Here is a 25689-nt window from a genome sequence, read left to right as displayed (position 1 = left end):
TCACCAAATTAATGAACAGTCAATATACGTCAAATGAACTTGGATTTATTCTATACTACCAGCTCTTCTCTGCATCCTACTATGAGTCATTCTGGTGGCATGGTGGTCTTGAATAAGCAGAAAACAGGAGCATTTGGAACTCAGTGTTCAAGAGATGGCTCCGGAATCTACCATGCTTTGGTATCCTTTCCCTTAGCCTTTCAGTTTCCAAGCGTGATATGTCTTAGCCTAATGGAATTTGTCACATCTATGAATTCATTATAATGCACAGCATATCCTATGATACAAATATACAGGCAAGTTTAAACTATTGCTGCAGAAGTGTAGTAATGGTACCACAAATCTGGCAACAGCTGCAAGCTCGTCCCACTTTTAGACTCTTTGCATAGTTTGGACTATATAATTGTCTTAGAATGATAGTCTGACTGGTTTTGTAGTCTGTTCTGTGATGCTTACATTTTTCTTATTGTATTTATTTTTGCACTTTTGGCATTGTATGTAGTCTGGGTATACCAGTAATTTTTTTGGTTAGTACATTATACCTGTGTCCATTATATGTATACTCTTTTCCCTTAGCACCACTCACCTCTACTAACTATTTGCAGAAAAATTAGTCCGGTATTTGAAAATTTTCCTCTTGTGAAATTTGGACTTAAGAAGAACGCTGCTGGATCAGACCGCTGGTCTAACCAGTTCAGCAACCTGCATCAGAGCAGCCAAGGCTGATTCACAAGATACAGACACCAAAGCTTTCCCCTGATGTTGCCTCCTAGCTCTGGTATTCAGAAGAATTTGCTGTTGTCAGTAGGCATCCCTAATTACATAGCGATCACCTGCACATATTCAGTATAAGATAAACAGCAATACTAAGACATTAGACATTAAAACGGCTGTCCTGGTAGCAAAGGCAAATATTTAACATTTCAGAGTAGCCACATCTTTGTTTACAAAATTTACCTGCACATATTTTTCAATAGTCTTTAGAACTTCCATGTTAAACTGTTTTAGTGGAATGTTTGACAGGTCCATGTAACTAAGAAGACTGTAGATTATCTGCAGAAGTGACTGCTGCATACTGGGAAGCCCCTTTTCTAGTAGCTGTATGGGAAAAAAAACACACAAGTGAGTTCACAATCCTTCTCAAATAAAAAGGCACTATAACTATGAATACCATGACCTTGGTGGTTTGGACTAGAGTGATCTCACTAGATCTTGGAAGCTAAACATAGTGAGTTCTTGGAAGGGAGACTACCAAGGAAGTCCAGGGCCACTGTCCAGGAGGCAATGGCTAACTTAACTACCTTTGAAAATCTCTGAAAATCTAGAGGGTTGCCATAAGTTGGCTGTAACTTGACCATCACCACATAACTGTAAATACTTTATGTTTGAATCTTTCACTATACCAGAGGTCTGCAACCTGTGGCTCTCCAGAGGTCCATGGACTACAATTCCCATCAGCCCCTGCCAGCATGGCCAATTGGCCATGCTGGCAGGGACTGATGGGATTTATAGTTCATGAACATCTGGAGAGCCACAGGTTGCAGACCCCTGCAGTATACTGTTGTATGTAGTTATGTTCACATGCCTGACTTATAAGGTAGTTAAATATATTCTCTATTCAGAAGTCACAACAAAGAGAAGTTTTATCTGGATAGTCATGAACACTGTTTGTTATGCTCATAAGCACTTCTTGCTTCTTCCCCCCTCACCTAACAAGGCTTTCCTGATTGGGAAACATGAATCTAGCTCCAATTGGCCATGATATTTAAACACATGCACCTGAGCATACTGGAGTTTGTTTCCTACTCACAAATCAAAATTCTAAATCTCGATTGAATCCAGATTTAGCATCCCAGTTTGTGAAGAGGACACAAATTCCAGTTTGCTGAGATATCTACATTTGGCATCACTGCAAATCAAAGTTGCTTCAAGGCTTCCTAAACCAAAGAGTACTCCTCTTCCTGTTTACCTTCCTTCAATTGTAACTTGTTTAAGGAGAAGAGGGAATATAGCATAAAACCCTGACAACAAGCTACTACAGAGAAACCTTGTTTTTTACAATAGTCATTGTGTATTTGTATCACAAACCAATTGGCTTTTGAAATAAGTTATCCAAAACATAGTAATAGAAAACTAGCCTATGAATTTTACAGATACTACTTACATTTTTCCAATAAATCAGAAGATGTATACCTTCACAATCCACAATCAAAGCAACTGATTAAAACTAAACAGTAAACTGACAAATGAAAAATCATATTCAAACAGAAAAATGATAAATAAAAATAGAGTAATTTTCACTCATGTAAGTGTGAGGACAAAAAAGGCACACAGAAAAAAACCTGTTCCATAATTATTCAAAAGAAGAGATTATATTTGGCTAATAAATTGAAATAAATAAATAATAAAATAAATAATATTATTTATTAATAAATACTCTTTTTTCTCTGATAATATCAGTTAATAAAATGTTTCCTATCAGAAATGATTAAATCATTTTTATCTTTTTATGGACAGATTAAAATGATTAGAATATGTCTGAAACAAAATAAAAATTAAACTCTTTAAGATAATATTTATCTAATTTCTACCTGAGATTATAATGTTGAGCTTACTACTTCAGAAAACCAGTCCAGAGAAGATAAAAAAGATTGACTAGTGAAAACATACCTCAGCCAAATAGGTAACCATATTCAGAGTAACGTCAGCAAATGCTTCATGCAGGTAACGGCAAACAACATTGACCCATGTTGCACAATCTCTTGTGTAGCTATGTGTTTTATAAAGGGTCATGACATGAGCAAGATTTGACAGCTTTGGGTTTTTTTCTTCGAGGCAAACCTAATAATACACAAACATCAAACCATGTTTAGAGTAAATCCAAATTAAATGTAAGACTTAATAATTATTTGCTACAAAAGAAGAATGATACCTGAGCAATCCTCTCTGCTATATCCTTGCAGAACTGATTAGGACTGTCAAAGTGCTGAATTAAATGAGGCAGGAGACATAAGACATTCAATGGAAATCCTGTTTTTTTTAAAGTAAAAATTAGAGAAAGCATATTACCAATTTTATCCTGTATTCTGTTACATAAAGGCATATCAACATTAACACATATAATATATAAGCAAACGACATGTTAGTGTAACATATCATCCCCTTTGTCAATTCCTAGAACACTAAGTAAATGCTGACTATCATATTGCTAGTACCAGTGATGAAAATCAGCTATTAGTTTATTATATGGACAAAACGTAACTAAATAACATAAGTCCATTACGCACCAATGAGTTTCCCGTTTCAAGCGGCCTTTTGCTTTGAATCAGACTTTTAACTATGCAACAGCTTCGATATATGATTTGGGTTAGGTTTTCCCTTACGCAGCTGCATTTTTTAAAGAGGAAGCCCTGCATTTTCCAGGAGCAGGGAAACCCTGACCTTTTTGTTTTCACTTTGTAGGGAAGGCAAAGTACGCTCAATGCCTCCTCCTCCTCCTCCTTCCTCCCTCTCTTCTCCGCCTTTTCTCTGCCCATAACAGGTTTCTCCTACGCTTGCCTCATCCCACTCTCCCCCCACTCTTCCAGTATTTTTACTGTACTGTATTTTTATTTAAAGGGAAGAGATGAAATATATATATATACATAGCATACAACGTTACCTATTGCTTGGGAAGAATCCACCATGGAGACTCGAGATACTGGGGTCAACAAGCTGAACAGCTGTAGAGTGAGGTCAGTGGTGGTCAGGGAAGTAAAGCCTTTCAGGAGCAGCTGCTGGAGGCCTGAGAAGTCAGCCCATTTTAGCTGGCCTTGCAGCTTTTCTAATTTATCTCTGTTTTCCACTTTATCAAGTGGTAAATGAACAAGCAGCTTATTCAACAACCTCAGGGCCATCAGATACTCAAACTCAAAGTCAGATTCCATTAAAGCAACAGTGACCCAAAAGATGGTGGCCAACAGGTTGGTTGGGTTGTTAATATTGTTGGGGTCTGTGAGGCTGTCCTTCAAAGAGGAGGAGCTTCTAGTTTTCGAAGAGAGACCCTGCTGCGTACAGGCCTGTATCCTATCCAAAGTTGCACTGCGAGGGGGATCAGAAGATCGGTCCACATCCCCAAATTTTTTCGGCACTGAAAAGCTCCTTTGGTGCCGACTACGCTCTGTGGTATTACCACTTGCAGCCCCGGAATTGACATTAAGCTGTCCTGTACTCTTCCGATTGGCAGTCAGTTTGGAGCTTGATGTTAAATCTGGAGAAGATGAACTGTGGAAAAAATAAATAATAATGAAGGAAGAAGATTTCATTGAATCCGTAGTACTCTTTAAAGTTCTGTGAATGTGGGCTGAGTGAAATTTGTCTGAGCCTTTTTTTGTGCAGCTTAAAAGGAGACAGAATTCTGGATTAATCTGCTGAGGACCATTTTCCTGAAAGGGATTTTAATATTAGGAGGGAAAAATCTTACCGAGATAAAACTGTCAAAAGATCACTGTTCTTCAGACAATCATACAAATTATCCACAGTAGCCTCCAAAGTGAGAAGTGCCTCCATGACATAGCCCTGCAAGGATACACACATTCAGGATAAATGCTTAGTCAGTCATAGGAAGTCATCTTAGGGTTTACTGAGAAGCAAGCCCCATTCAATTCACCCACAGGAGCAGGATTTCAGCCATAGCCAATAATATTCACCATCATATTTGACGTCTCGCCCCAGTAGTGACTGTTACTCATGTAGTGCCCATTTAATTTGTTAACTGTAAATTGTGTGTCTTTTAGAATTATCTGTGAAACTAATAAGACATTTCTTATTATAAGTGGCCAACACATTAAATATTTTGATAAATACAAAAGCCAACTAATTCACAGCACAAACATAAGCGGAGTTGCATCCTCCAAAGAATTAACAGCCTTCAAAAATGTTTAACCGTACTTACAACTGCACCATCACTCAATCAGTAAATTAGCAATGGAACCCCTTTTTGTTCAAACATTCATATTCTGCACAAATCCTGATGCATATGATAACATTGTGGTGGCTGATTTGTGACAGTTGTCCACTTCTAAATGGACAATAATATCATGACTTTCGAGAAAAGGAAAAATTTCAGGATGTCTGGCTTTGTTATTCTTTTGGAGTCTGACTTTGACTCAGTTTGTTATAATTATCTTCTAAGTTTCCAGAACATAAGAGCTGACTTACTGAATCAGATCAAGGGCTACCCACTCTACTATTTTGGGGGCTAACAGAGAGGCTAGCTGATGCCATCCCATGCCAGGCAAGTTGATGCCATTCCATATGAATGTATGGAATGCATATGGAATTCCATACATACAAAACTATATAATGGCATCATGATCAGTATTATTTTCAAACATTTTTCTAATAATGAGGAATCTAGAATTTCTAGTGCTGCAACACAGCATCTTCAATGAGGTTTCAAAGAGGCATCTTCAATGAGGTTTCCAGCACAAACGGAAGATCTATTTCCTGGGCATCCAGGTTTTGTTTTGGGGTGGGGTTTTTTTTTTTTGCCTCAGTGGGTAATCATTTTGACTGAATCTCAGCTGTCACTTTTAAATGTCATTTGAGGTTTTTGTTAAAACAAGCACAGAACATCTTGGAACAGAGCAAGACTGGATAAATTTCATCACATGAACAGGAAAGACAAAATAGTTCTGACTCTGCTCTGCTTTTCTCAGGCAGAGTTCCCACCCCCCCGCCCTCTCTTATTTCTGTCCTGATTCTCCCACACATTAGAATGCAGCCACGTCTAATTATTTCTTTGTTGCTTCCTAATGCTTAATTCTGCGCAAGTGAGCTGAACAGAGTGGAGAAGGCAATGTTGTCTGGGAGATTTCAGCCCCGTACATCTGCACTGCTCTCAGAGTCACAGGTACTAGTAACTGCTGTCAGATCAGATGGGACAATCTATCACTTCACTCTTAAAGGACTACAGTCATGCAGGAAGGGCAACCCAAGGTTATGTCTTCCTGACAGCTTCTGCATAATGAAAACCATGTCTAGCATGACCTTAAGACTGAGAATTGCTCTTTGTGCATTGTAAACAAATGTCTGTTACAGAGAAAATGTCAAAGCATGAATACCAAAATAAATTGATTTTTGTAAAGCTCTTAGTGCAATGCCATAATAAAAACACATGAAAATTCAGCATTTTTCTTCTCAATTTTGTGCTATTTATTGGGATTCTTACAAAATTTCTACAGGGAATAAATGTTTACATCATACAGGTGTGCCTTCTGGCTGGTGAGCTAGTTCTTGGGTAGGGAAGAGCTTCCCACTGCAGTGTATGCCTAGTAATATCTAGAGTAAACTACTGCAATGCACGCTTTGTGGGGCTGGCCTTTTATGCTGTCTGGAAGCTACACTTGGGCCAGAATGCTGTCTGGTCAGAATGCTGACTGGAGTGGGTTGTAGGAACTATATTATATCTATCCTGTTCCAGCTCCACTGATTCCACATTTGCTTCTGGGGTTCACACAGGGTGCTGCTATTGACCTTTAAAGCCCAATATGGCTTGAGGCCTTCTTTCATATGTTTGTCCCCATCCACTCCAGTCATCTTCAGAGGACTTGCTTCCACCATCAGAGACTAGAAATCAGGGGTAGGGAACCTGCGGCTCTCCAGATGTTCAGGAACTACAATTCCCATCAGCCCCTACCAGCATGGCCAATTGGCCATGCTGGTAGGGGCTGATGGGAATTGTAGTTCCTGAACATCTGGAGAGCCGCAGGTTCCCTACCCCTAGACTAGATGACTGGAAGCCCCAAGAAAGGATATTCTCAGTCGTGACACACACAAAAATTGGGCCTTCCTCCCTAAGGAGTTTCATCTATCTCCCTATGGCCGTTTCCGCACGGCCGTAAGGGCGCCTCCACGCTGGCAGGAATTCGCCAAGGTGGAGGCGGAGGGCCGCTCAAGATGCAGCGGACGGGCTCTGGAGAGGCCGGGTAGACGGCAGGCGGCTCCGCATGGAGTCGCTTCTCCTTTCATAGCTGCAGCCGCCAGTTCTCTGCTGGCTCTCCTCTCGTTAGCCACGCTGCCCTCCGACCTCCAGGGGTCGGAGGACAGCGAGGGAGGGACTTAGGAGGCCAGCAGGACGGCGACACGAGAGGTACATGGGAAAGGGAAGGGGAAACAGCGTGTTCCCGACGGCGCGGTTCGCACCACGCTGCCGGGAAGACGTTTTCCCCTCAACAACAACCCTTTAAAGGGTTGTTGTTTAGGGCGGCCTGACGCCGCCCTGGGGGAGGGGGAGCGCCGCCTGTGCGAACGGCGGCCTGGGGGCGGTGTTTTTACCGCCCCCAGGCCGTTGTTTTTGGCCCGTGCGGAAAGGGCCTATATTTCTGTCTTCTGAAAGTGGGTGAAGACTTCATCTGTTTTGCTTGGCATACACCCAACAACTGTTATTAGCCCTCCTCTGTGGTTGTGTTATATGTGTTTACATGTTCTATTGGATTAGGATGTTGTGGGTTTTCCGGGTTGTGTGACCGTGTTCCAGTAGGATTTTCTCCTGATGTTTCGCCTGCATCTGTGGCTGGCATCTTCAGAGAATGCAGGCGAAACATCAGGAGATAATACTCCTGGAACACAGCCATACAACCCAGAAAACCCACAACATCCTAGCGATTACGGCTGTGAAAGCCTTCGACAATACATTTTATTGGATTGTTTCAATATTTTATACATACTTTTATTTTAAATGGTGTTCTAATGTTTTTTTTTAATGATTTGATGTTCACCACCCTGGGGACCCTATTTGGGTAAAAATGTGGCACAGAAATGGTATAAACTAATAAAACAATGTATACATAATATCAACAGCACAATTGCCTTTGTATCACAGGGACCAGGGAAATAGCAGTCAAAGTAAATGACAGAGGATTACAAATCATTGTGAGATCCAAAGGAGAGTTGTCTCCGCATACCTGAATCTCCTCTCCATGCTCTCCTATAACTTCCACTAATCTTGAAAGGAGATCTGACAACGCATGAGCAGAAAGAGGCTGCTTTAGAGCCCGGAATATCTGGAAAGAACGTCCAGCGTAATGCCTCGAGGAACTGGAAAGAGCTGTTTGCAAAGCAATTTCACTAAGATGCTGTTCCAAATGGAAACCTAATCAGAGAGGGGGAAGAAATTCCATTAGTGCTTTAATATATTCACAGAGAGGTATTAGTGTGGGATTTGGCAGAGATCAATTTGCAATTGAAATTAAAAAGACTAGGCTGCATCGGACTAAGATGGTAGCAAGCCTAGATAAAGAGCTAAGTGGCTGTATCTGCATGAGAGGGGGTCCACCTCATCACTATGGACAGTCAGAGACAAAAGGCTAAGCGAAGGACTGGAGTTATTTTTCCATTGCTAGCAAGGATTAAACTAGACTGGATATGGAAAATCTTCATTTTTCTCATAAAGCTTTCAGGGTGGGTCTGATTTAGATTGGGGTAACATTTCAGGGTGGGTCTGATTTAGATTGGGGGGGGGGTGTATGGTCATTTCCCCACTTACCTTGACCACCTGTAGCTGCGCGCTACTCCCAGCACGCTCCCGGGCTTCCCCACGACCTCGCGCTCTGTGCGGGGTCATCAAAAGGTACCATTTTGAGGAGCGCCAGGAATGACGCACGCTGAGGGGGCGCAACAGCGGCAGCGTCGGGGCGGCTGCGTTGTCGCCGCCCCTGTAGTGGGGAGTGGCGGGGGACCCCACGCTACTTGGGGAGAGTAGCATGCAGCAGCAGGTAAGTGGGGAAACGACCTATGATGTGTTAATGCTTCCCCCTCTGCCACTTCCCTAGGACAAACTGGAGCTTCCAGACTGCTTAATGCCCTGGTATAAGGCAGATCTTAAAGCACTCCAGAAGTGCTGATTTCTTCCAGAAAAAAAGCATGGGAGTAGAAATGCTACCATTTTAACATCACAAGGGATTAATAAATCCCAATTTATAAACTATTAGTAATGGTGAGAGGGGTACTGACTATGTGCCTGATATCAAGAAAAATGAGAGGGCTACCCATAACATGACAGAACTGTTCTATATCTCAACAAACCTTTATTAGGCATTAAAAAGGAGAAGAAAAAGGGAAAAGACAAGACATTAACAAACCAAATCATATCAAATCATACCAAATCATATGCCAGGAGGACCAGTACAGAGTAAATTTTTCCAATGTATCGAGGAGAAATTTGGCTACAGTAGTTACAATCAAAGGGGAAGAATTATTTAATAAGAATATGACCTTGCCAGGTACTGAGTATTCATTGAACTTTACAGGAAGCAAAGAGAAAAGATTGGTCCTAAGCCCCTCATATTTAGAACAATAAAGCAGAATATGTCCCATAGATTGGACCTCAGAAATACAGTGGGGACATTTTTGATCTTATTGTAATGTCTTAGTGAACCTCCCTCGTAATATTGAGGAGGGAAAGGAGTTACAATGTGCCCTGATAATTGCCCACCTCTGGTTAGGGTCAGAAAGTAGGATCAAATAATCTGCCATCTGATTAATTTTAAAATTAATGTTATAATGGAGGGAGGAACAATTGCTTCGAGCTTTGTCCTGCAAGGTTTGGAATTCTTGATCTAGAATCCGTCTTTTCAGTTGAAAATAGATTTCAGAAGCAGATAACATTTGGAGGGGTACTATATATACTTTGCCATTGTCAAATTAATTATGCTAATGATATTACAGGCAAGGAAATATTGACCAGCTATATAAAGTGACACAGTAAAATTATATAAAGGGACATAGTAAAATTAATTTTTATGAAGAGATTTTTCCTTTCTACTGATGCTCATTAAATATATATATATACATATATAAAATACCTGACTTGGAATCTTTAAAGACAGAAACAACATGACGCAGGAAATTGGTAAGTTGTTCTGCACTCTTGGTGTTCTGGTTTTTGGGAGTGATGTCTTCATGACACCAAAGTGGACCAAATGCCCTTAAAAAAACACAATGTATTTCTTTTAGTACTAAAATAAAATAGCTAGTATAAAAAGGTATATGCATTAGGCAGATGTCGTTTCCCCAACTAAATTATGGATGAGGATATGGATACAAATTGATTCAATTCCCTTGTTCAGGAGTAAATCAGGTAGAATTCATGTCAACAAGAAGTTATAACAACAACTTTAACAAGTCTGAGTATTGTTGTGTATTTTCCATTTCTGATGTAAAATAAAAAAGAAAGGAAATTATTCGTTTGAAGTAACACTACTCAATTAAACCTTATATGTACAACAAGTTATTTTTAAGAAGCTACGTGGGCTATTCTCTCTGGATGATAAGTTACTGGGATAGCAGCTGCAGGAGCAGAACAAGATGCAGTCAGGGGGAAGGAGAGACACATTCCCACTGCTAAGAAAACCAGCTGAATGGTGTCTTGTTGAATCACAGTTTTTTCATCTTCTGCCCTAGCTGTTTTCAGTCTTGAAGTCACAGCAGCCAGAAGAAAGCATCTTCCAGCCTTCCATACTGTCGTGGATCCACCTTCTGCATCCTTGTTGCTGCAGGCTGTGCAAACGCAATTCCAGATCCCTCCACTCTAGACAAAGTGGTTACTGCTCTTGCACAATCATGTAAGCAACCCCTCTACCCAACTCAGTTCCAGTATCACCCCTGAAAAAGTCACTGAAAGGGATATATTATTGATGCAGGAGAAAGGTATTTGTGAAAAGTCTCTAATAGTAGCTCAGACCTTGCGCAGGATATAGGACTTTGTGAAAGCATATGTAAATGAAGTATCATGAATCCCAATCAAATATAATTGTTCAAGAATCATGGGAGTGCTGTAAAAAAGGGCAGTCCTGTGGTCAAATTTTTTGTTCTCCATCTCCAATGTCTATGACAAGCGATCCAGCTAAGATTTTCCCTGCCCCTCACTCAGTGGTGGGTTCCAAAAATTTTAGTAACAGGTTCCCATGGTGGTGGGATTCAAACTGTGGCGTAGTGCCAATGGGGCTGGGCGGGGCATGACGGAGGCGTGGCCAGGCATTCTGGGGATGGGGCATTCCTGGGCGGGGCTGTGGCAAGGACGCAGCCGCTGCGCCGGTCTTTGTGCAGGAAACGAATGCACACAGGCGCAGGCTGCCACGCACGCCAGTGCACCTCCTGCTAGACTGCTTCAAGTTCTGCGCACTACAGCTGAGAGGAGGGGCGTAACTAAGGCAAAAATCACATGGCAAAATCACCAATTAGTAACCCCCTCTGGGCACACACAAATAATTAGTAACCTGCTCTTGGGAACCTGTGAGAACCTGCTGGATCCCACCTCTGCCCTCACTCAACATACTGGCAACTGCTGGCAGGATGAGGATTTTATGGGAGATCTCAGAACAGGGCTGCCATCTTGAATAGCAGCCCTCATTTCTTATAATGCTTAACTTTGCCTTAAGTTTCTGACTCCCTTCCCAGAAACCTTCTGAAGGCAGAAGCAAACTGAGTAAGCATCTGTTGCGAGCAAAGAATTCAAATGTAGTACAGACAACATATACACCATGGAGAAATATTTTTCTTGCTCTTCATTTTCCTGCTCTCACTTCTTCCTTTAAAAACAGACATTTCTGCCCACAATAAAAATACATTCTCCATCTTCAATTAATTGAAAACGCTAATTCCTAAAAGAACCAACAGATGGATTACTGCAGCTAAAGGACATGGGGACATTTTTAAATGTAATGTCACAATCAAACGCCACTGAAGACTTTCTAACAAGTTGCCACTTATGAACAGGGATTCCCCTGAGGGGTTCTCCTTATTAAACAAAGTGGACAATCTGACAGCCCTCCTTACTTCTGAAACAATGGGGGGAAAAGACAAAGAAAAACAACCTTGTCTCTTCAGCAGCAAGAACTCCTAAATCAAATATGACAAACATCCAGCTGTGAATGCAATTTTTAATCATGCTCTCTTGTGTTTCCACCGCCTGGAAATTGATTGCTAGCTCTTGGTTTGGACATTACACGCGAACATTCCCTGTCCCATGGTTCTGATTTTAAGCCAACTTGAACTCAAGATTGCAAATTTTCCAAGCTTGCTGCTTTGTTCTGTTTCTTATTTTGCCTACTCTTATTCTATCTGCATTGTCCTTAATGTTTTTGTGCACAGCAATCTTCAAACTTTTCACAACCCCTTTTAAACTCAACTGGCAACATGGTGCTGACTCTCACTTTTAAAAATACAGTTTGTCCTACTTTTCCCTAAGTTTATCAGACACAAAGGAGAACAGGACTTCTGTAACAGATGTGCAGAATGTATAGCATAGTACATATTACTGCCAGCCTTAAAATACTGGGGATGCTGCCATTGGTGTGACCCATTATTATTTACTTATTCAACTTTTCGACTTAACAAGTTTTAATAAGTCAAAAAGTCAAATAAATAACAGTGGGTCACACTGTTGATTGGACCCAACAGTTCAAGACTAGAGCTCGACTGTATTCCAGATCTGTTGGATGTTAGGATAAAGAACCAGAGATATGTCATCTTTAATCTGTAATTACATCTTCTTAGTCATCACAGATACAGTACATTTTACTATGACGGAAAGCTGTTCTTTCGGTAGACATTTCTCAAACAGAATAATGTTAGCTCTTTGAAATAGCTTTTTAAAAAAGAATACAGTTTATTCTTATTTAGAAAATATTTGGGAGTTTTTAAAGACTTTATGCATGCCTGACACCTGTGCTGGAATGTAGGTTCCAAGTAATTATAAAAAGAGAGAACCTTTCCCAAAATATACGGCAGTGCTTTAAGACAGCAGCTTATGATCTTTCTTTGATTACCTGGTGGTCAGAAACTCAATTAACTTGTTTGCCTTTTCATCCGTCTCCACAGCTGTGTCTATGTCTTCTATCTCCTGGGTGATCTGTGGGAGATTTCCACTGCTCCCTCCAAGGCTAATACTGGAGGAGGTAGAGCTAGAGCTGAGGCCGGAGTCTGGCACAGGAGAAGACTGGTACTCCCTCAGAAAGTCAAAGCCACCTGGCAGCAAGAGAAAAGAGGAAGACTATAAATATGGAATGTACCACACCTAGGATTGCCAGCTAGTCTGGAGAAAAATGTTCTAGAAGCTCAACAAGATGGTATTTAGCATGTGATGTTACAAAAAGCTCTAGTTGCCCATTTCCATACTTTAAATCTCTATTGAAGTGACAGCATACTCTTTTTTCCCCTTCAGGCTATTTGGCACTCTTAAGGTCAGAACTTTAAAAAGAAGATTTTTTTTTAATTTTCAAGGGACTTCTATGTCACCTACCCATAAAATTGCTCAGTGTGGCTTTCAGAAATAAAACAGGCAAATGCTAAGAACTAGTACACTATGGCATACAATACAACAACTAAAATCCAGGAAATAAGTATGCTTTCAGCAGCTGCTGCTGAAAGGTCTGTAAAGAAGGGTTCCATGAAGCCCCTGTGTGAGTATTAAGTGCCATCAAATCGCTTTCTACTTAACGGTGACCCTATGAATGAATGATCTCCAAAATGTAAACAGCCCTGTTCAGGTCTTGCAAACTGAAGGCTGTGGCTTCCTTTAATGACCCAAACCATCTAATATTGGGTCTTCCTCTTTTCCTGCTGCCTTCAACTTTTCCTAGCCTAATTGTCTTTTCCAGTTTCTTGTCTCCTTATAATGTCAGCCTTAGTTTAGTCATTCATTCATTCATTCATTCATTCATTCATTCATTCATTCATTCATTCATTCATTCATTCATTGTTTAGATTTGTATACTGCCCCATCCCCAAGGGGTTCTGGGGCAAGTTCAGCCTTGATTTGATCTAGAACCCCTTTCTGGGGTGAGGGTCCCACAGAATTTGCAAATGAATCAACTTTCTTCCACTCAGTTTTCTTCATTGTCCAACTTTCACACCCATAAATAGTAATGAGAAACACTACGAAGACCCTGAGAGAAGGGAATTTTCTTCGTCTACAGCAGCTTCTGAAAATGCCTTTGTACAGCTCCCTACCAAATGCACCTGTGGCAACAGAGGTTCCAGCAGCAATGCACCCCACTTCCGGATAACCTCACAGCATAAGTTGAGACATATAGGTGGAAGCAGTTCTTTGAGTAAATTGGATCAAAGCCAGTAAGGGCTCTGAAGGACAAAACCAACACTTTGCATTGCACCTAGAAATAATCTGGATGTCAGCGGATAATACAGTTTTGACATGTTTACTAATCCAATCTGCAACCTTTAAACAATTTAATTGCCATGAATCATCACAGATCTGGCAGCATAAAAACAGAAGAGCTTGCATGTCTTAATGAGTTTTCTAATTCCAAAAAGAACTGCCATAATATTTGCTAATAACAAAAAAGTAGTTTTCACTTTGGTTTAACAAGAGCTCTATATATGGAAAATGAAGATCATAATATCAATTTGAAAAATTACAATGAAATTTTAAAATATAGGAATTTACTTGAGTACACAGCTCAGAAAACAGGATATTTACAAACATTTACAAAACATTATTTTATCATTATAGAAAAATATTGCTGATAGAGTTAATGGTATAGTAATAGATATAAAGTTAGTCCTAACTTTATTTTTTCTTATTTTGATAAAATTTTGCTATGCAACATTGTTTTGAATGCTGAAAGTTTTTTCCCTAACTGCTACTATCTACATTGCTTTTGAAAGTCTTTTGATAAAAATCATGGAAGACATCAATCTTTTCTGTTCTGGCAACACAGCAAAATAATAGTATGAGGAACAGATTTACCACACTACTCATTTTTTCAGAAGCATGTTAAAGAATGTTTCCAGATGAAAAATGATCATGCACCAACTTTTATCAAATAAAACACTACTCTTTCCCAAAAGTTGCAATTAAGTTTTTATAATATGCAGGTGTATAGTACAGAATTACATCAGATTATTATTCCTCATTGTGTGCTGGGATACTTATCAATTTGCTATCCTTTTCTATCTTCTCTTTTTTAGGATAGACTCTCCACAGTGATTTGTGACAGAACTTCAGCAATTACATATCTGAAGTATCTTCCTTGATTGGCATTAAAATTTCTATGTGCTGGAAAAGGTCATATGAGTATGAGGCTTGTTCTGCTTCCTGCAAAAACTTGCATTCCTGTGTCATTGGTGATTCAGCTGATAAAGAGGAAGCAAACACTATTGAAATATCTACAGAGCACGTTACTTGGCAGATAATACCTGCAAAATGTCTCTGGAGAGGAAGCACATAAATCCTTTAAATCAGGGGTGTCAAATAAGTGGCCCATGGAGCTGGATCCAGCCTCTTGAGGGGGATTATCAGGCCTGTGAGTCAGCTGAGGCAGCCCATTTGTTCCTGATCTGGCCTGGTAAGGGGGATGGCCTCAGATGACTGGGGGGGCGGGGCAATGAGCCCTCTTAAGGCAGTCTCATTCCATCCTGTTACGGGCTCACCAGTCTAGAACACTCCCAGTGCTTTTCTGAGGTCAGCTGAGGCAGCCATCCCCATCCCCAGGCCCAACCAAGTCACATTTATGTCATATCTAACCCATGTAACAAATGAGTTTGACACCCCTGCCCTAACTAAATAAACAAGAAAGCAACCAGCTACACACACACACCACGAATATATAACATCAGATTGATCAGTATTCACTGGCACAGTGCAAGGGCAGGAGCCAGTGCATAGATTTACTCCTCCTGGAACATTTCTTTGGCCCCTCACCAATGAGAAAGGATGGCTATGATAATAATGGACATTGGTTTGAATTGGATCTAACTGGATAGAAGTTGGCTGGAGTTGCATCTGAGCACAAAAAGATGGATGCTTGGCTGCTGTTTCATGACATCAACAGGAGCACAGCAAACCTCACCTGAGGCTCTGGAACCCCCACTTAGATAAGTGGCACTCTTGCAATTGAGGAAGGCTGACTACAGGCCTGTAGGTTAACTGTGCCCACTTCAGTCAGTTTCCATGAGAAGTTCCTCCCTTTCATACTTCATCCCAAAGTTTACTTTTCCCCAAATAGCTCATCCCATTATACTGTTGTGTACTAACGTACACACCTTACTCCCATAAGTTGCCTCTCTGCCTTGCGATCAACATTAATGTGATATGTCACAAATCAATCATCCAGTTGCTAACATTTATTTTTAGTCCTGAATATGTTGATGTTTTTCCAGGAGCGTGAAGCTCAGAACCAAATATTCAGAATTTGGTGTGACAAGGGCTATATTCAGAGCAGCTGTGTCACAGAAGAAAATGGCACAAGTGATATTTTTGGTTCTACTTTGCATGTTTCACCCCCTAGTTTATTATTTCATTTTATCACTTGTATACAGCATTATCTCCTAAAATATGCAATTAGGTCTAGCCTTAGGCATCTTGGTATTCTTGGCCAACTATTTCTGGAAGACCCAGAAATCTTGGATATAACTATTGGTGGCAAAATTAGTGCTCAAGCAACAGCAGCTCCAAGTATGCAGCCTTATACCGCAGGAGCCATTTTTCAGCAATGAAAACTGACATGGCTGTAAGCTGTATGAAAAAGTCTCAACCGCCTGAGTGGGACAAATCACATGGATCTTGGGACAAAATCATCTGAGTTCACCCAGCTGCATCCATTCACATGAAAGTTCCCTGCTGAATGAGACCACTTAATGGAAAAGCAACCCACCCCAGTACAGTATCAGATAAGGCATTTTCACTCTTGATGATTAATGAAATGGTACCCTCATGAATTAAAGGTTACTGATTTATTACACCAAGTAATCAAATAATAAAAGTTATGTCTGCGAATAACATGTGGAATTTAGTTTACCGAGCTGAGGAATTTCTGTTATGAAGCACAGTAAATTGGTCTCTGCTGAACCCACCTAACATGCCCTGTTCTAAGAAAAAACCTGTTTTGATTTGTCCTTAGTTTCTCTTCTGCTGTTATTTGCACAGATGTGATATAAATGCTTTTTTTTTAAGGGCTTAGGAACAAATCAAAGCAAACTGGAAATTAAGAGTTGCTCTTGCATACCTGTGTAGAAGTATTCAGGTAGATAAGACGAATGTACTGTGAGGGTCTTGGTTTCAGTCATTTCCCTACTCTGAAGTAGCACTGTGGCAATGGCTTGAAAATTGCTGTTGCATGACAGAGCGATCAAAAGATGAAGCAGCAACTTTTTACTGTGCTCAAAGACTTCAGGACGGTAATGGTCAAGGCCTAGGGGGAAAAAAGTAACAGTAGTGATTTAATATGAAATAAAAAAATTCACATTCCAAAAAGTAGCAACCAAATGAATGTAGGCATACCAAAACAAACAAACAAACTAAAAAACAAATAAATAAACACAAGGTAGGATTGTCGAAGGCTTTCACGGCTGGTTCTGGTGGGTTTTCAACTGGTTCTGGTGGGTTTTCCGGGTTGTGTGGCCGTGGTCGGGTATTCCAACATATTCGGGTCACCAGACCACGGCCACACAGCCCGGAAAACTCACAAGAACAAGGTAGGGTTATTTCCTGTTTTACATTATTTCTATGAATTTGAAAACACTCTAGAAAAAGGCAGCACTAAAAACCACAATGTTGTTAAATGAAAGTTTAACCAACGCGAGCTGGTTAGCAGCACAATCCTATGAAGTTTCTCCAGCCTAAGCAGCTAGATTTCACGGGGCTAATTCTGCAATAGCTCTGTGTAAGATTGCACTGGCCCTGACCAGGATAGCCCAGGTCAGCCTAATCTCATTAGATCCCAGAAGCTAACCATTTGGATGGGAGACTGCCAAGGCATACCAGGGTCATCAAATGGAGGCAGGCATTGGCAAACCATGTCTGAATGTCTCTTGCATTGAAAACTCCACAAGGTCATTGTAAATTGACTGCAACCTGATGGCAAGCAACAACAAAAACCTCTGTATAGAAAGGAAAGTAACCAGTGTCAAGCACACAGGCTAGATGATTCCTCTGTACTGGAATCCTTTGGTCTTCCATGCCATGTATAGTAAAGGAACATCTCATGAACCCACTGTGTACTGTACCTAGGCTGAAGGGAAAGTATGTTATCTATGCTGCTCACTACTTTTCTTCCAAAGAAAGATCAGAAATTAGGCTACCGGTACTTCAAATGTAGCGAGCCTGCAACTTCCATTAGTTTCCTTAACCCTTAACAAGAAAGAGGTCAGAAAGTGGGTTTATGTTTTTGGGGGGTTTTGCCATCAAATTATATCTGTCATTAAGTCACATCTAACTCTGAATAGCAACCCTGGTATTCCTTGACGATCTCTCATCCAAATGTTGAACAAGACAACCCTCATTACCTTCCGAGATCTGAAGTTATCAGGCTAGCCTGGACTATACAGTAACATGTACTTCTTTCTTTTTTCCTTGCTAGTCCATTTTCAGAGCCCAGGCAGATATTGTTCCAATCTGCATAGATGCTGTCATTAATATTCAGTAGAGCAGTGTTCTATGCAGACAGCTGTGTGGAGTAGTGGTTAGGAGAAGTGGACTCTAATTTGGAGAACTAGATTCTCCACACGACCACATGAGCAACGGACTCTAATCTGGTGAACCAGGTTTGTTTTCCCGCTCCTCCATGTGAAGCCTGCTGGGCGATCTCAGGCCAGTCACAGTTCTCTCAGAACTCATTCAGCCCCACCTACTTCACAAGGTGACTGTTGTAGGGAGAGGAAGGGAAGAAGTTTGTAAGACACTTTGAAACTCCTTACAGGAGGAAAAAGCAAAGTATAAATCCAAACCCTCCTTCTTCTTCTAAATAAGGAACTCTTTTGATTACCCACCAAGCTTTTAGAACTCCTCTATACCTTTACTCATTTTGACTCTGCCCCAGATCTTCTCTATGGCTTATGTCAGAGGTGGGATCCAGCAGGTTCTCACCAGTTCCCGAGAGTGGGTTACTAATTATTTGTGTGTGCCGAGAGGGGGTTACTAATTGGGTCTGCTTTTCCATTAGAAATTCCATTAGGTCCAAAAATCATAAAGTCCTGTTGTTTCCTATGTGGCTGATTAGCGAAGGTAGAAAACGGGATGATTCTCCCTGTTGGGCTGTTTTAAAAACATGTTTTAGAAATATGGTAAAGTTCCTTGTTTAAGGAAAGTATCCTTCTTTTGATTTCTAGAAACAAAATTAAGTATTTGAAAGTATTAAGTATTTGACAGGCAGTCAATTAGAGGAGAAGTAGTTGTTTCTGTTGACAGTAGACGATAGGACTTGCTATAATGAGTTTAAATTATGGACAGAAAGATACCAGCTGGAAATTAGGAACTTTTTTAACAGTAAGAGTTTTTTACAGTAAGAGTTTTTCACAGTAACAGAGAAATTATTAATGCCCCGCCTCCGGAATGCACAGCCATGCCCACGTCATGCCCCGCCCAGCCCCACTGGCGCTACGCCACTGTTTGAATCCCACCACCATGGGAACCTGTTACTAAAATTTTTGGATCCCACCACTGGCTTATGTTAAAAAGAGATGAGGATTCTCACAGAGAAGCACCTGACTAAAAGGCATTTCTTGTGGAAGAAACATAGCAGCATGATTCACCAGGTTACAAAAATAAAGCCAGAAGTAGATGGGTGGCCTGCAATGAACTTGGATGTTGGTTTAGATTCTTACTAGATGCCTCTAATCAGTTGGGCAGCTGGAAACAGCTTTTTCACTCAGTATATCCCAGGAAAGACAGCTGGTGTGTGCAAGTAAATGAGAAACATTCCCAGGCCTGCCACAGAGCTTCTTACCTATGCATATATTTTGGGTCGTCAGCTAGAAGATGATGAAAGTGGAGTTTGAACAAATGACAAAAGCATACATGGTGTGTGGCTGACCTAAGCGTCCAAAACATCCCAGGTACAGGTTTTTAACAGAAACCTACCACAGAGTTTATAAAAAATATCCAGTGGGGTCTAAATCACTACCCATTTCAGAGAAACTCAGCCAAATGGAAAGCCTGGTTTTGGTTTAAAAATATGATCCCATCTGCCCCCTAGCAATGCATTTAATTTCACTTTGACGACTATTAATTTGGGAACTATATTTCTTGACTTCTTGTAATGTGCGTCATGATTTATGAAAGGCTGTCAAATTAAGAACATTGATGGGGGATAAAAACAAGAAAAGGACAGCCATGAAAGTATGTTCATAGTACTTGCAAATCCTTGATGCAAATATTTATCTGCACAGTCTACTGAACCCCATATTCTGCAGCAGCAGCAGCAGCAGCAGCAGCAGCAGCAGCAGCAGCAGCAGCAGCAGCAGCAGCAGCAGCAGCAGCAGCAGCAGCAGCAGCAGGCCATTGCTTTCACATCCTGCATGTGAGCTCCCAAAGGCACCTGGTGGGCCACTGCGAGTAGCAGAGTGCTGGACTAGATGGACTCTGGTCTGATCCAGCAGGCTAGTTCTTATGTTCTTAAGCCGATGATAGTCAGTGGCTTGGGAGCTACATATGGCTCTCAGGCATGACACATGTGGCTCTTCTGAACACCATTCCCTAATAAGGCAACATGGAAAATGGATGGGCACGGTGTTTGACCTGTGGGGCTTCTTACTGGCAGGTGGTTAGGTGGTTCCCACCTTGAATCATCTACCATCAGAGGGCTGGGGGAAGGGTTAGCTGCAGGTCCCAAGCTAGGGATAAAAGGAAAGAGCCTGGAACACCATCAGTTTTAGTGCTATAAGATGTAATATTAACTTTTATCTTTTGGAATAGATTTACTACATACTTATAAACATAAACTCATGTAGGAACTAAGGAATTGATCTTTACTTGTTCTTGATCCACTGTGTTAACTGTTCATAAAATTATAGTGGAAAAAAAACTAAAAAATAATTATAATAAAATCAAATCAATAGTTATAGAATACAAAAGCCATAGTTACTTGTTCCCTGTCCCCCAGCCCCTTTAGCTTTATCACCAGATGGGAACAAAAACACAGAAAAAAAATTAAATATGTGAAGATGAAGGAAGCCTGTACTGGAAATGCAATTTTCACTTGCATTCTTACTCAACATTTCTTACCCAAGAAAAGAGCGTGCAGTAACAATGGCAGGTGAAGGGCCCAGTCTTCTCTGACACTATGATCTACCACCATCTCAGTCATAAAGATAACAGCAATATTGCACCTAATGGAGGAAAGACAACAATATGAACCAAACATCATAATGCTAATGTATATGTTCTGGCACAGAATAACTGACAAATGGGAGCAGGATGCGTCATACACGGATTCCTGTGTACAATTAAGTTGTTTGTTTACAGTATTTATGTAGCACTTAAGGCAGCCACCAAAATGAAAGCTAAAATCTGCTCTAATTAAAACAAATAACAACAATCTCAAAAATAAACTCAGATAACAGCACATTTAATTACCTGTCAGAACAGAAAGAGCCATCATCAGCCAATAAAAACAATAAAAACAACAACAAACAGCAGCAGCACAGTTCTGGAAATGATATCATCATGTCAATGACAATAAGGGAGATGCTTTGGCATTTGGGTAAAAGCTACTTTTACCACAGTGTTTTGCCCAATTACCAAAGCGTCTCCCTTGTTGTCACGGGTGCTGATGTCACTTCTGGAAGTGCTGTCACACCAGTGAAGTCAAGACCTAGGCCTCATTTTAAGACTGGTAAGACCCCAGGAGGTCAGCTGGACAGAACCAGGGGGAGGGGTCCCAAAGTGGGGGATTTCCTGTCCCCCGGTTGGGCTCTGGCAACCCAACTGATAACTGTACTTGCATCATGGGTAGTTTCACACTGGTGGAAGCAGCCTTCAGGTACCGTGATCCTAGGCCAGGGGTAGGGAACCTGCGGCTCTCCAGATGTTCAGGAACTGCAATTCCCATCAGCCTCTGTCAGCATGGCCAATTGGCCATGCTGGTAGGGGCTGATGGGAATTGTAGTTCCTGAACATCTGGAGAGCCGCAGGTTCCCTACCCCTGGCCTAGGCCATTTAGGGTTTTAGCGTCAACAGACTTAGAAGGGTGTAACTCTGCTGAGACTTGCACTGTAAAAGTAATAGCCAGCACTTTGAACTGACTCCAGAAATGGAAAGCCATACATTGTATGCTCTTTCCTCCAGCTGCTTTATAGTTCATTTTCTCCTAGGCTAGCCTCAATGACAAGAAGTTGTGATGGGAGAAAATGGTTCGATGGGAGAATTAGCTGGTGCAGAAATGATTAAGCACTCCCCATCCATCAATTTCCTATTACAAATGGCTCTTTGTGTTTCTGGCACAGGTGTAACGAGTTGGTAAAACCTCTTTAGAAAGTGTCACGCCTAGAGTGTCAGGTTTCTGCCCTAGAATGACCCCTACCCATTTCAGCTCTAGAATGGGGGAGGCAAACAAGACTATGACATGAAGTCTGAATATTTCAGCTTTGCTAAATGCCATCAAACTGATAACAAGTCACGATGTCTACATTTAGTATTATAATCAAAATATAATTACACCTGTCACTGTAGATTATATAAGGAGAACATTCCAGTATGAGACAAGCACACAGAATATGACAGGGATAACAGTGCTTTAGGCTGGGGGAAATATACAGCTTTTCTAGTCAAGTTCTTCATCACGTGGCAGAATCATGGGGAAGTTTCATGCTTTACTTTTTGCCCATATAAATGATAATAATAATAATGCATCTATTTCACTTGTGTTAAGAAAAGTAACATATTATTTATTTTATTCAGATATTTCTGCCTCATTTTTCTCTCAATTGAGACCCAGAGCAGCTTACTTTGTACTCCCTTCCTCCAGATTATCCTCACAACCACAATCCTGTGAGATAAGTCAGGATGAGAGACAGGTCACTCAACAATCTTATGTGGCAGAGCGAGGAATTTGAATCTGAGTCTTCTAGATTCAGTGTGACACTGTAACCACTGCAACACATTGGCTCAACAGAATTTGCAGAATATCCGCAAGACGGCCTTTTGCAATCGAATTGTAATAGGGGTTAATACAGTACCAAATTTTGTAAAACAGCTTGATTTGTGTTGAGTTCCCTGCCCCATGGAGAGGCACTGGAGAATAAAACAAATGAATAATGTGGAAACGACATTGCCGAATTCATTGCCCTCTATGGAGCATATCAGAAATATTTTTAGGACTGCAAAGGAACTATATTTTTTAGCATGCTGTCATTTTGACATCCAGCTTACCTATGAAGTGGCCCTCGAGGTGTAATAGTTTCTGGGAGGTAGTCAACAAGTGGTGCCCAGCATCCTCCATTAAAAGGCATTGGCAAAGGTTGGGGCTGCTTGGTTTCCACAATATTCAATAGCCAGCTTGTATATGGAGAAACGGGATCATCTGTACAGGAACATATTAAGGCAAAAATTTTAAGAGGGAGGGAATCTGGTGGTCCTACTCCAGATACTAGAATCAAATAATAGAGATTACCATACATGTTTTAGAGTTACAACAAACATCCCAGGAGATACGGCCCACATAAACAGCGTAGGTCATATTTAACACTTGAATTGTCTTTGAGCTATATTTAACAGCTAAGGATCTACATCACAAAGCTTCAAGTAACTCTGGCACAGTCCAGCCAAATTTAAGCACTTTTCAAATCTTTTGTGTAGCTCTACCATTAAACTCAATGGCATTCAAAGGTGTTTTGACTGCATCATTACTATTATGAATAAGTACCATGGGCTGATTCTGCACAGCACAAATAAGATGTCCTGAGGATGGGGAAAAAACGTGTTTTGGGGAGGAACTCCACACAGCTTTTTTCCTCAAGACATCCTCAGGGCACCTTATTTCTGCTCCAGCAGTCCTGTTTCGAGGACATAAACCTACTGACTTCCCTCCCCTCCCACAAGTTGTCTGCAGACCGTCTCCTCTTGCTGTACAGAGCTGAGGAGATGTCTTATTTTTTCCTTCCACACCTGTTAAAGTGTCTTTTCAGTTTCATCTGCCGCTAGCACCTGAGTGCTGCAAGGATTCTCTGTGCTTGCAGTTTTTTGTTTGAGGTTTTCCTGGGATGTTTGCTCTGCAGGCTCTGATCCTGGGCACCTTTTCAGTCCAAAAAGTATACGGTTGTACTCTGTTTGTCCTGCTGATTCAGGCAACATTTTTCCTTTTCTTTTAATTTTCGAGGAGCTGTCTTTGAAGACATGAATACCCGCATATGAGAATCAGTCACTTCTCGTATGCACGTGTTCATGTCTTCAAAGACAGCACATCAAAAATACAAAAATGAGAAACTATATATTGCCTGAATCGGCAGGACAAGCTGAGTACAACCATGTACTTTTTGGGCTGAAAAGGCACCCAGGATCGGAGTCTGCACAGCAAACATCCCAGGAAAACCTTCACCAAATAGCAGGCATGCCGAGAATCCCTGCAGCATCACAACATTTTAGGCACCAATAGTGGAGGAAACTGACAAGAGGCTTTACTGACAGGGCGGGGGGGGGGGAAGCTTCTTCCTCCTCTGATGATATTTTTGTCTGTTGTCCAAACAAAAAATTAGGAGGTGCCTTTTTAAACTCTTATTTGTGCTGTGAATGATTGCCCATGGTCACTCATTACTACCCAGACAACTTCACGAAGTCAGATTTTTAAGTCATACTTTTGTCATCATCGTAAGATCCTCCAGAACTGTTGCTGTATCTTGATTCCAAACGGTTATGAGCTCTGATCACATTGCTAAACCTTGAAAAAATAAAAACAACAACAAAATGTTTCTTAAAAACATTCATAATTTGAATCAAAATGGTTTCAATATCTTAGGAAGAATATTTGAGATAATTGAGATCAATTGAGATAATTGATCTTTTCCCCAGCACGGAAGTACGTTTGAGCAATCATGTGAAAATAGCGCAGAAAAACTAGGATCTAGCCCAGCTAAGGGTGATCCTATATGTTTGGGCTTGAGTATGGATAGTATCCATAGCAGCATGCAAACTCAGTCTCAAGATGCCGATCCAAGATACCAACCATATATAAAGCAAAAGCTTCTCCCAAGTCAGACAATTTCATAATCTTAACTATAGTACTAAATCCAAAAGTATATTCTTTATTAAGTTTTTTTTAAAGAAAGGTTTGAGCAGCAGTGGCGTAGGAGGTTAAGAGCTCGTGTATCTAATCTGGAGGAACCGGGTTTGATTCCCAGCTCTGCCGCCTGAGCTGTGGAGGCTTATCTGGGGAATTCAGATTAGCCTGTACACTCCCACACACGCCAGCTGGGTGACCTTGGGCTAGTCACAGCTTCTCGGAGCTCTCTCAGCCCCACGTACCTCACAGGGTGTTTGTTGTGAGGGGGGAAGGGCAAGGAGATTGTCAGCCCCTTTGAGTCTCCTACAGGAGAGAAAGGGGGGATATAAATCCAAACTCTTCTTCTTCTTCTTCTTCTTACACTGATCTGCAGCTGGTGTCACTTGCTTGAATGGAATAGAAATTATTCCAATGGGAAGATCTAGCTTTTAAGATTCAGAACAGAGTTAAATTTAGCAGACTACAAACCTTTCATCAGTTTCTTTTATGATTCTGTTCTCTTCCATCTCAGGAAAACTGTCTTGACCGGCTACCACAGTGTTACTGCTTGATGTGGTACCTGTACACATAAAACAACCCAACCCAAAATGAGAGCACACTAAGTACTTTATATGCTGTGGTTACTGAATTTTTTTTAAAAAAAAGTTAATTAAAAATGTTATTTTAAACATAAATCAAACATGCATCTTAAAATTCA

General features: G+C 40.9%; 1 protein-coding gene across 10 annotated transcripts in view; it reads right to left on the bottom strand.

Annotated features, from left to right (window-relative positions):
- Positions 1 to 25689, bottom strand: part of FRY (FRY microtubule binding protein) — a 267714-nt gene that overhangs the window by 46008 nt on the left and 196017 nt on the right. For all 10 annotated transcript variants that reach the window (XM_048492649.1, XM_048492650.1, XM_048492644.1 and 7 more), the window contains 13 exons: positions 25461 to 25551; positions 24568 to 24650; positions 23147 to 23297; positions 21002 to 21105; positions 17007 to 17192; positions 12810 to 13008; positions 9846 to 9967; positions 7947 to 8134; positions 4463 to 4557; positions 3662 to 4263; positions 2933 to 3030; positions 2671 to 2841; positions 958 to 1098 (listed from right to left, as the gene is read on the bottom strand). In XM_048492649.1, the coding sequence (XP_048348606.1) occupies positions 958 to 1098; positions 2671 to 2841; positions 2933 to 3030; positions 3662 to 4263; positions 4463 to 4557; positions 7947 to 8134; positions 9846 to 9967; positions 12810 to 13008; positions 17007 to 17192; positions 21002 to 21105; positions 23147 to 23297; positions 24568 to 24650; positions 25461 to 25551 (2231 nt within the window). The remainder of the gene's footprint in view (positions 1 to 957; positions 1099 to 2670; positions 2842 to 2932; positions 3031 to 3661; positions 4264 to 4462; positions 4558 to 7946; positions 8135 to 9845; positions 9968 to 12809; positions 13009 to 17006; positions 17193 to 21001; positions 21106 to 23146; positions 23298 to 24567; positions 24651 to 25460; positions 25552 to 25689) is intronic.

This window comes from Sphaerodactylus townsendi, linkage group LG04 (assembly GCF_021028975.2).
Source record: "Sphaerodactylus townsendi isolate TG3544 linkage group LG04, MPM_Stown_v2.3, whole genome shotgun sequence".
Lineage (NCBI taxonomy): Eukaryota > Metazoa > Chordata > Lepidosauria > Squamata > Sphaerodactylidae > Sphaerodactylus > Sphaerodactylus townsendi.
The sequence above is the reverse complement of the archived record's forward strand: the minus strand, read 5'-3'. Positions and strand labels throughout refer to the sequence as shown.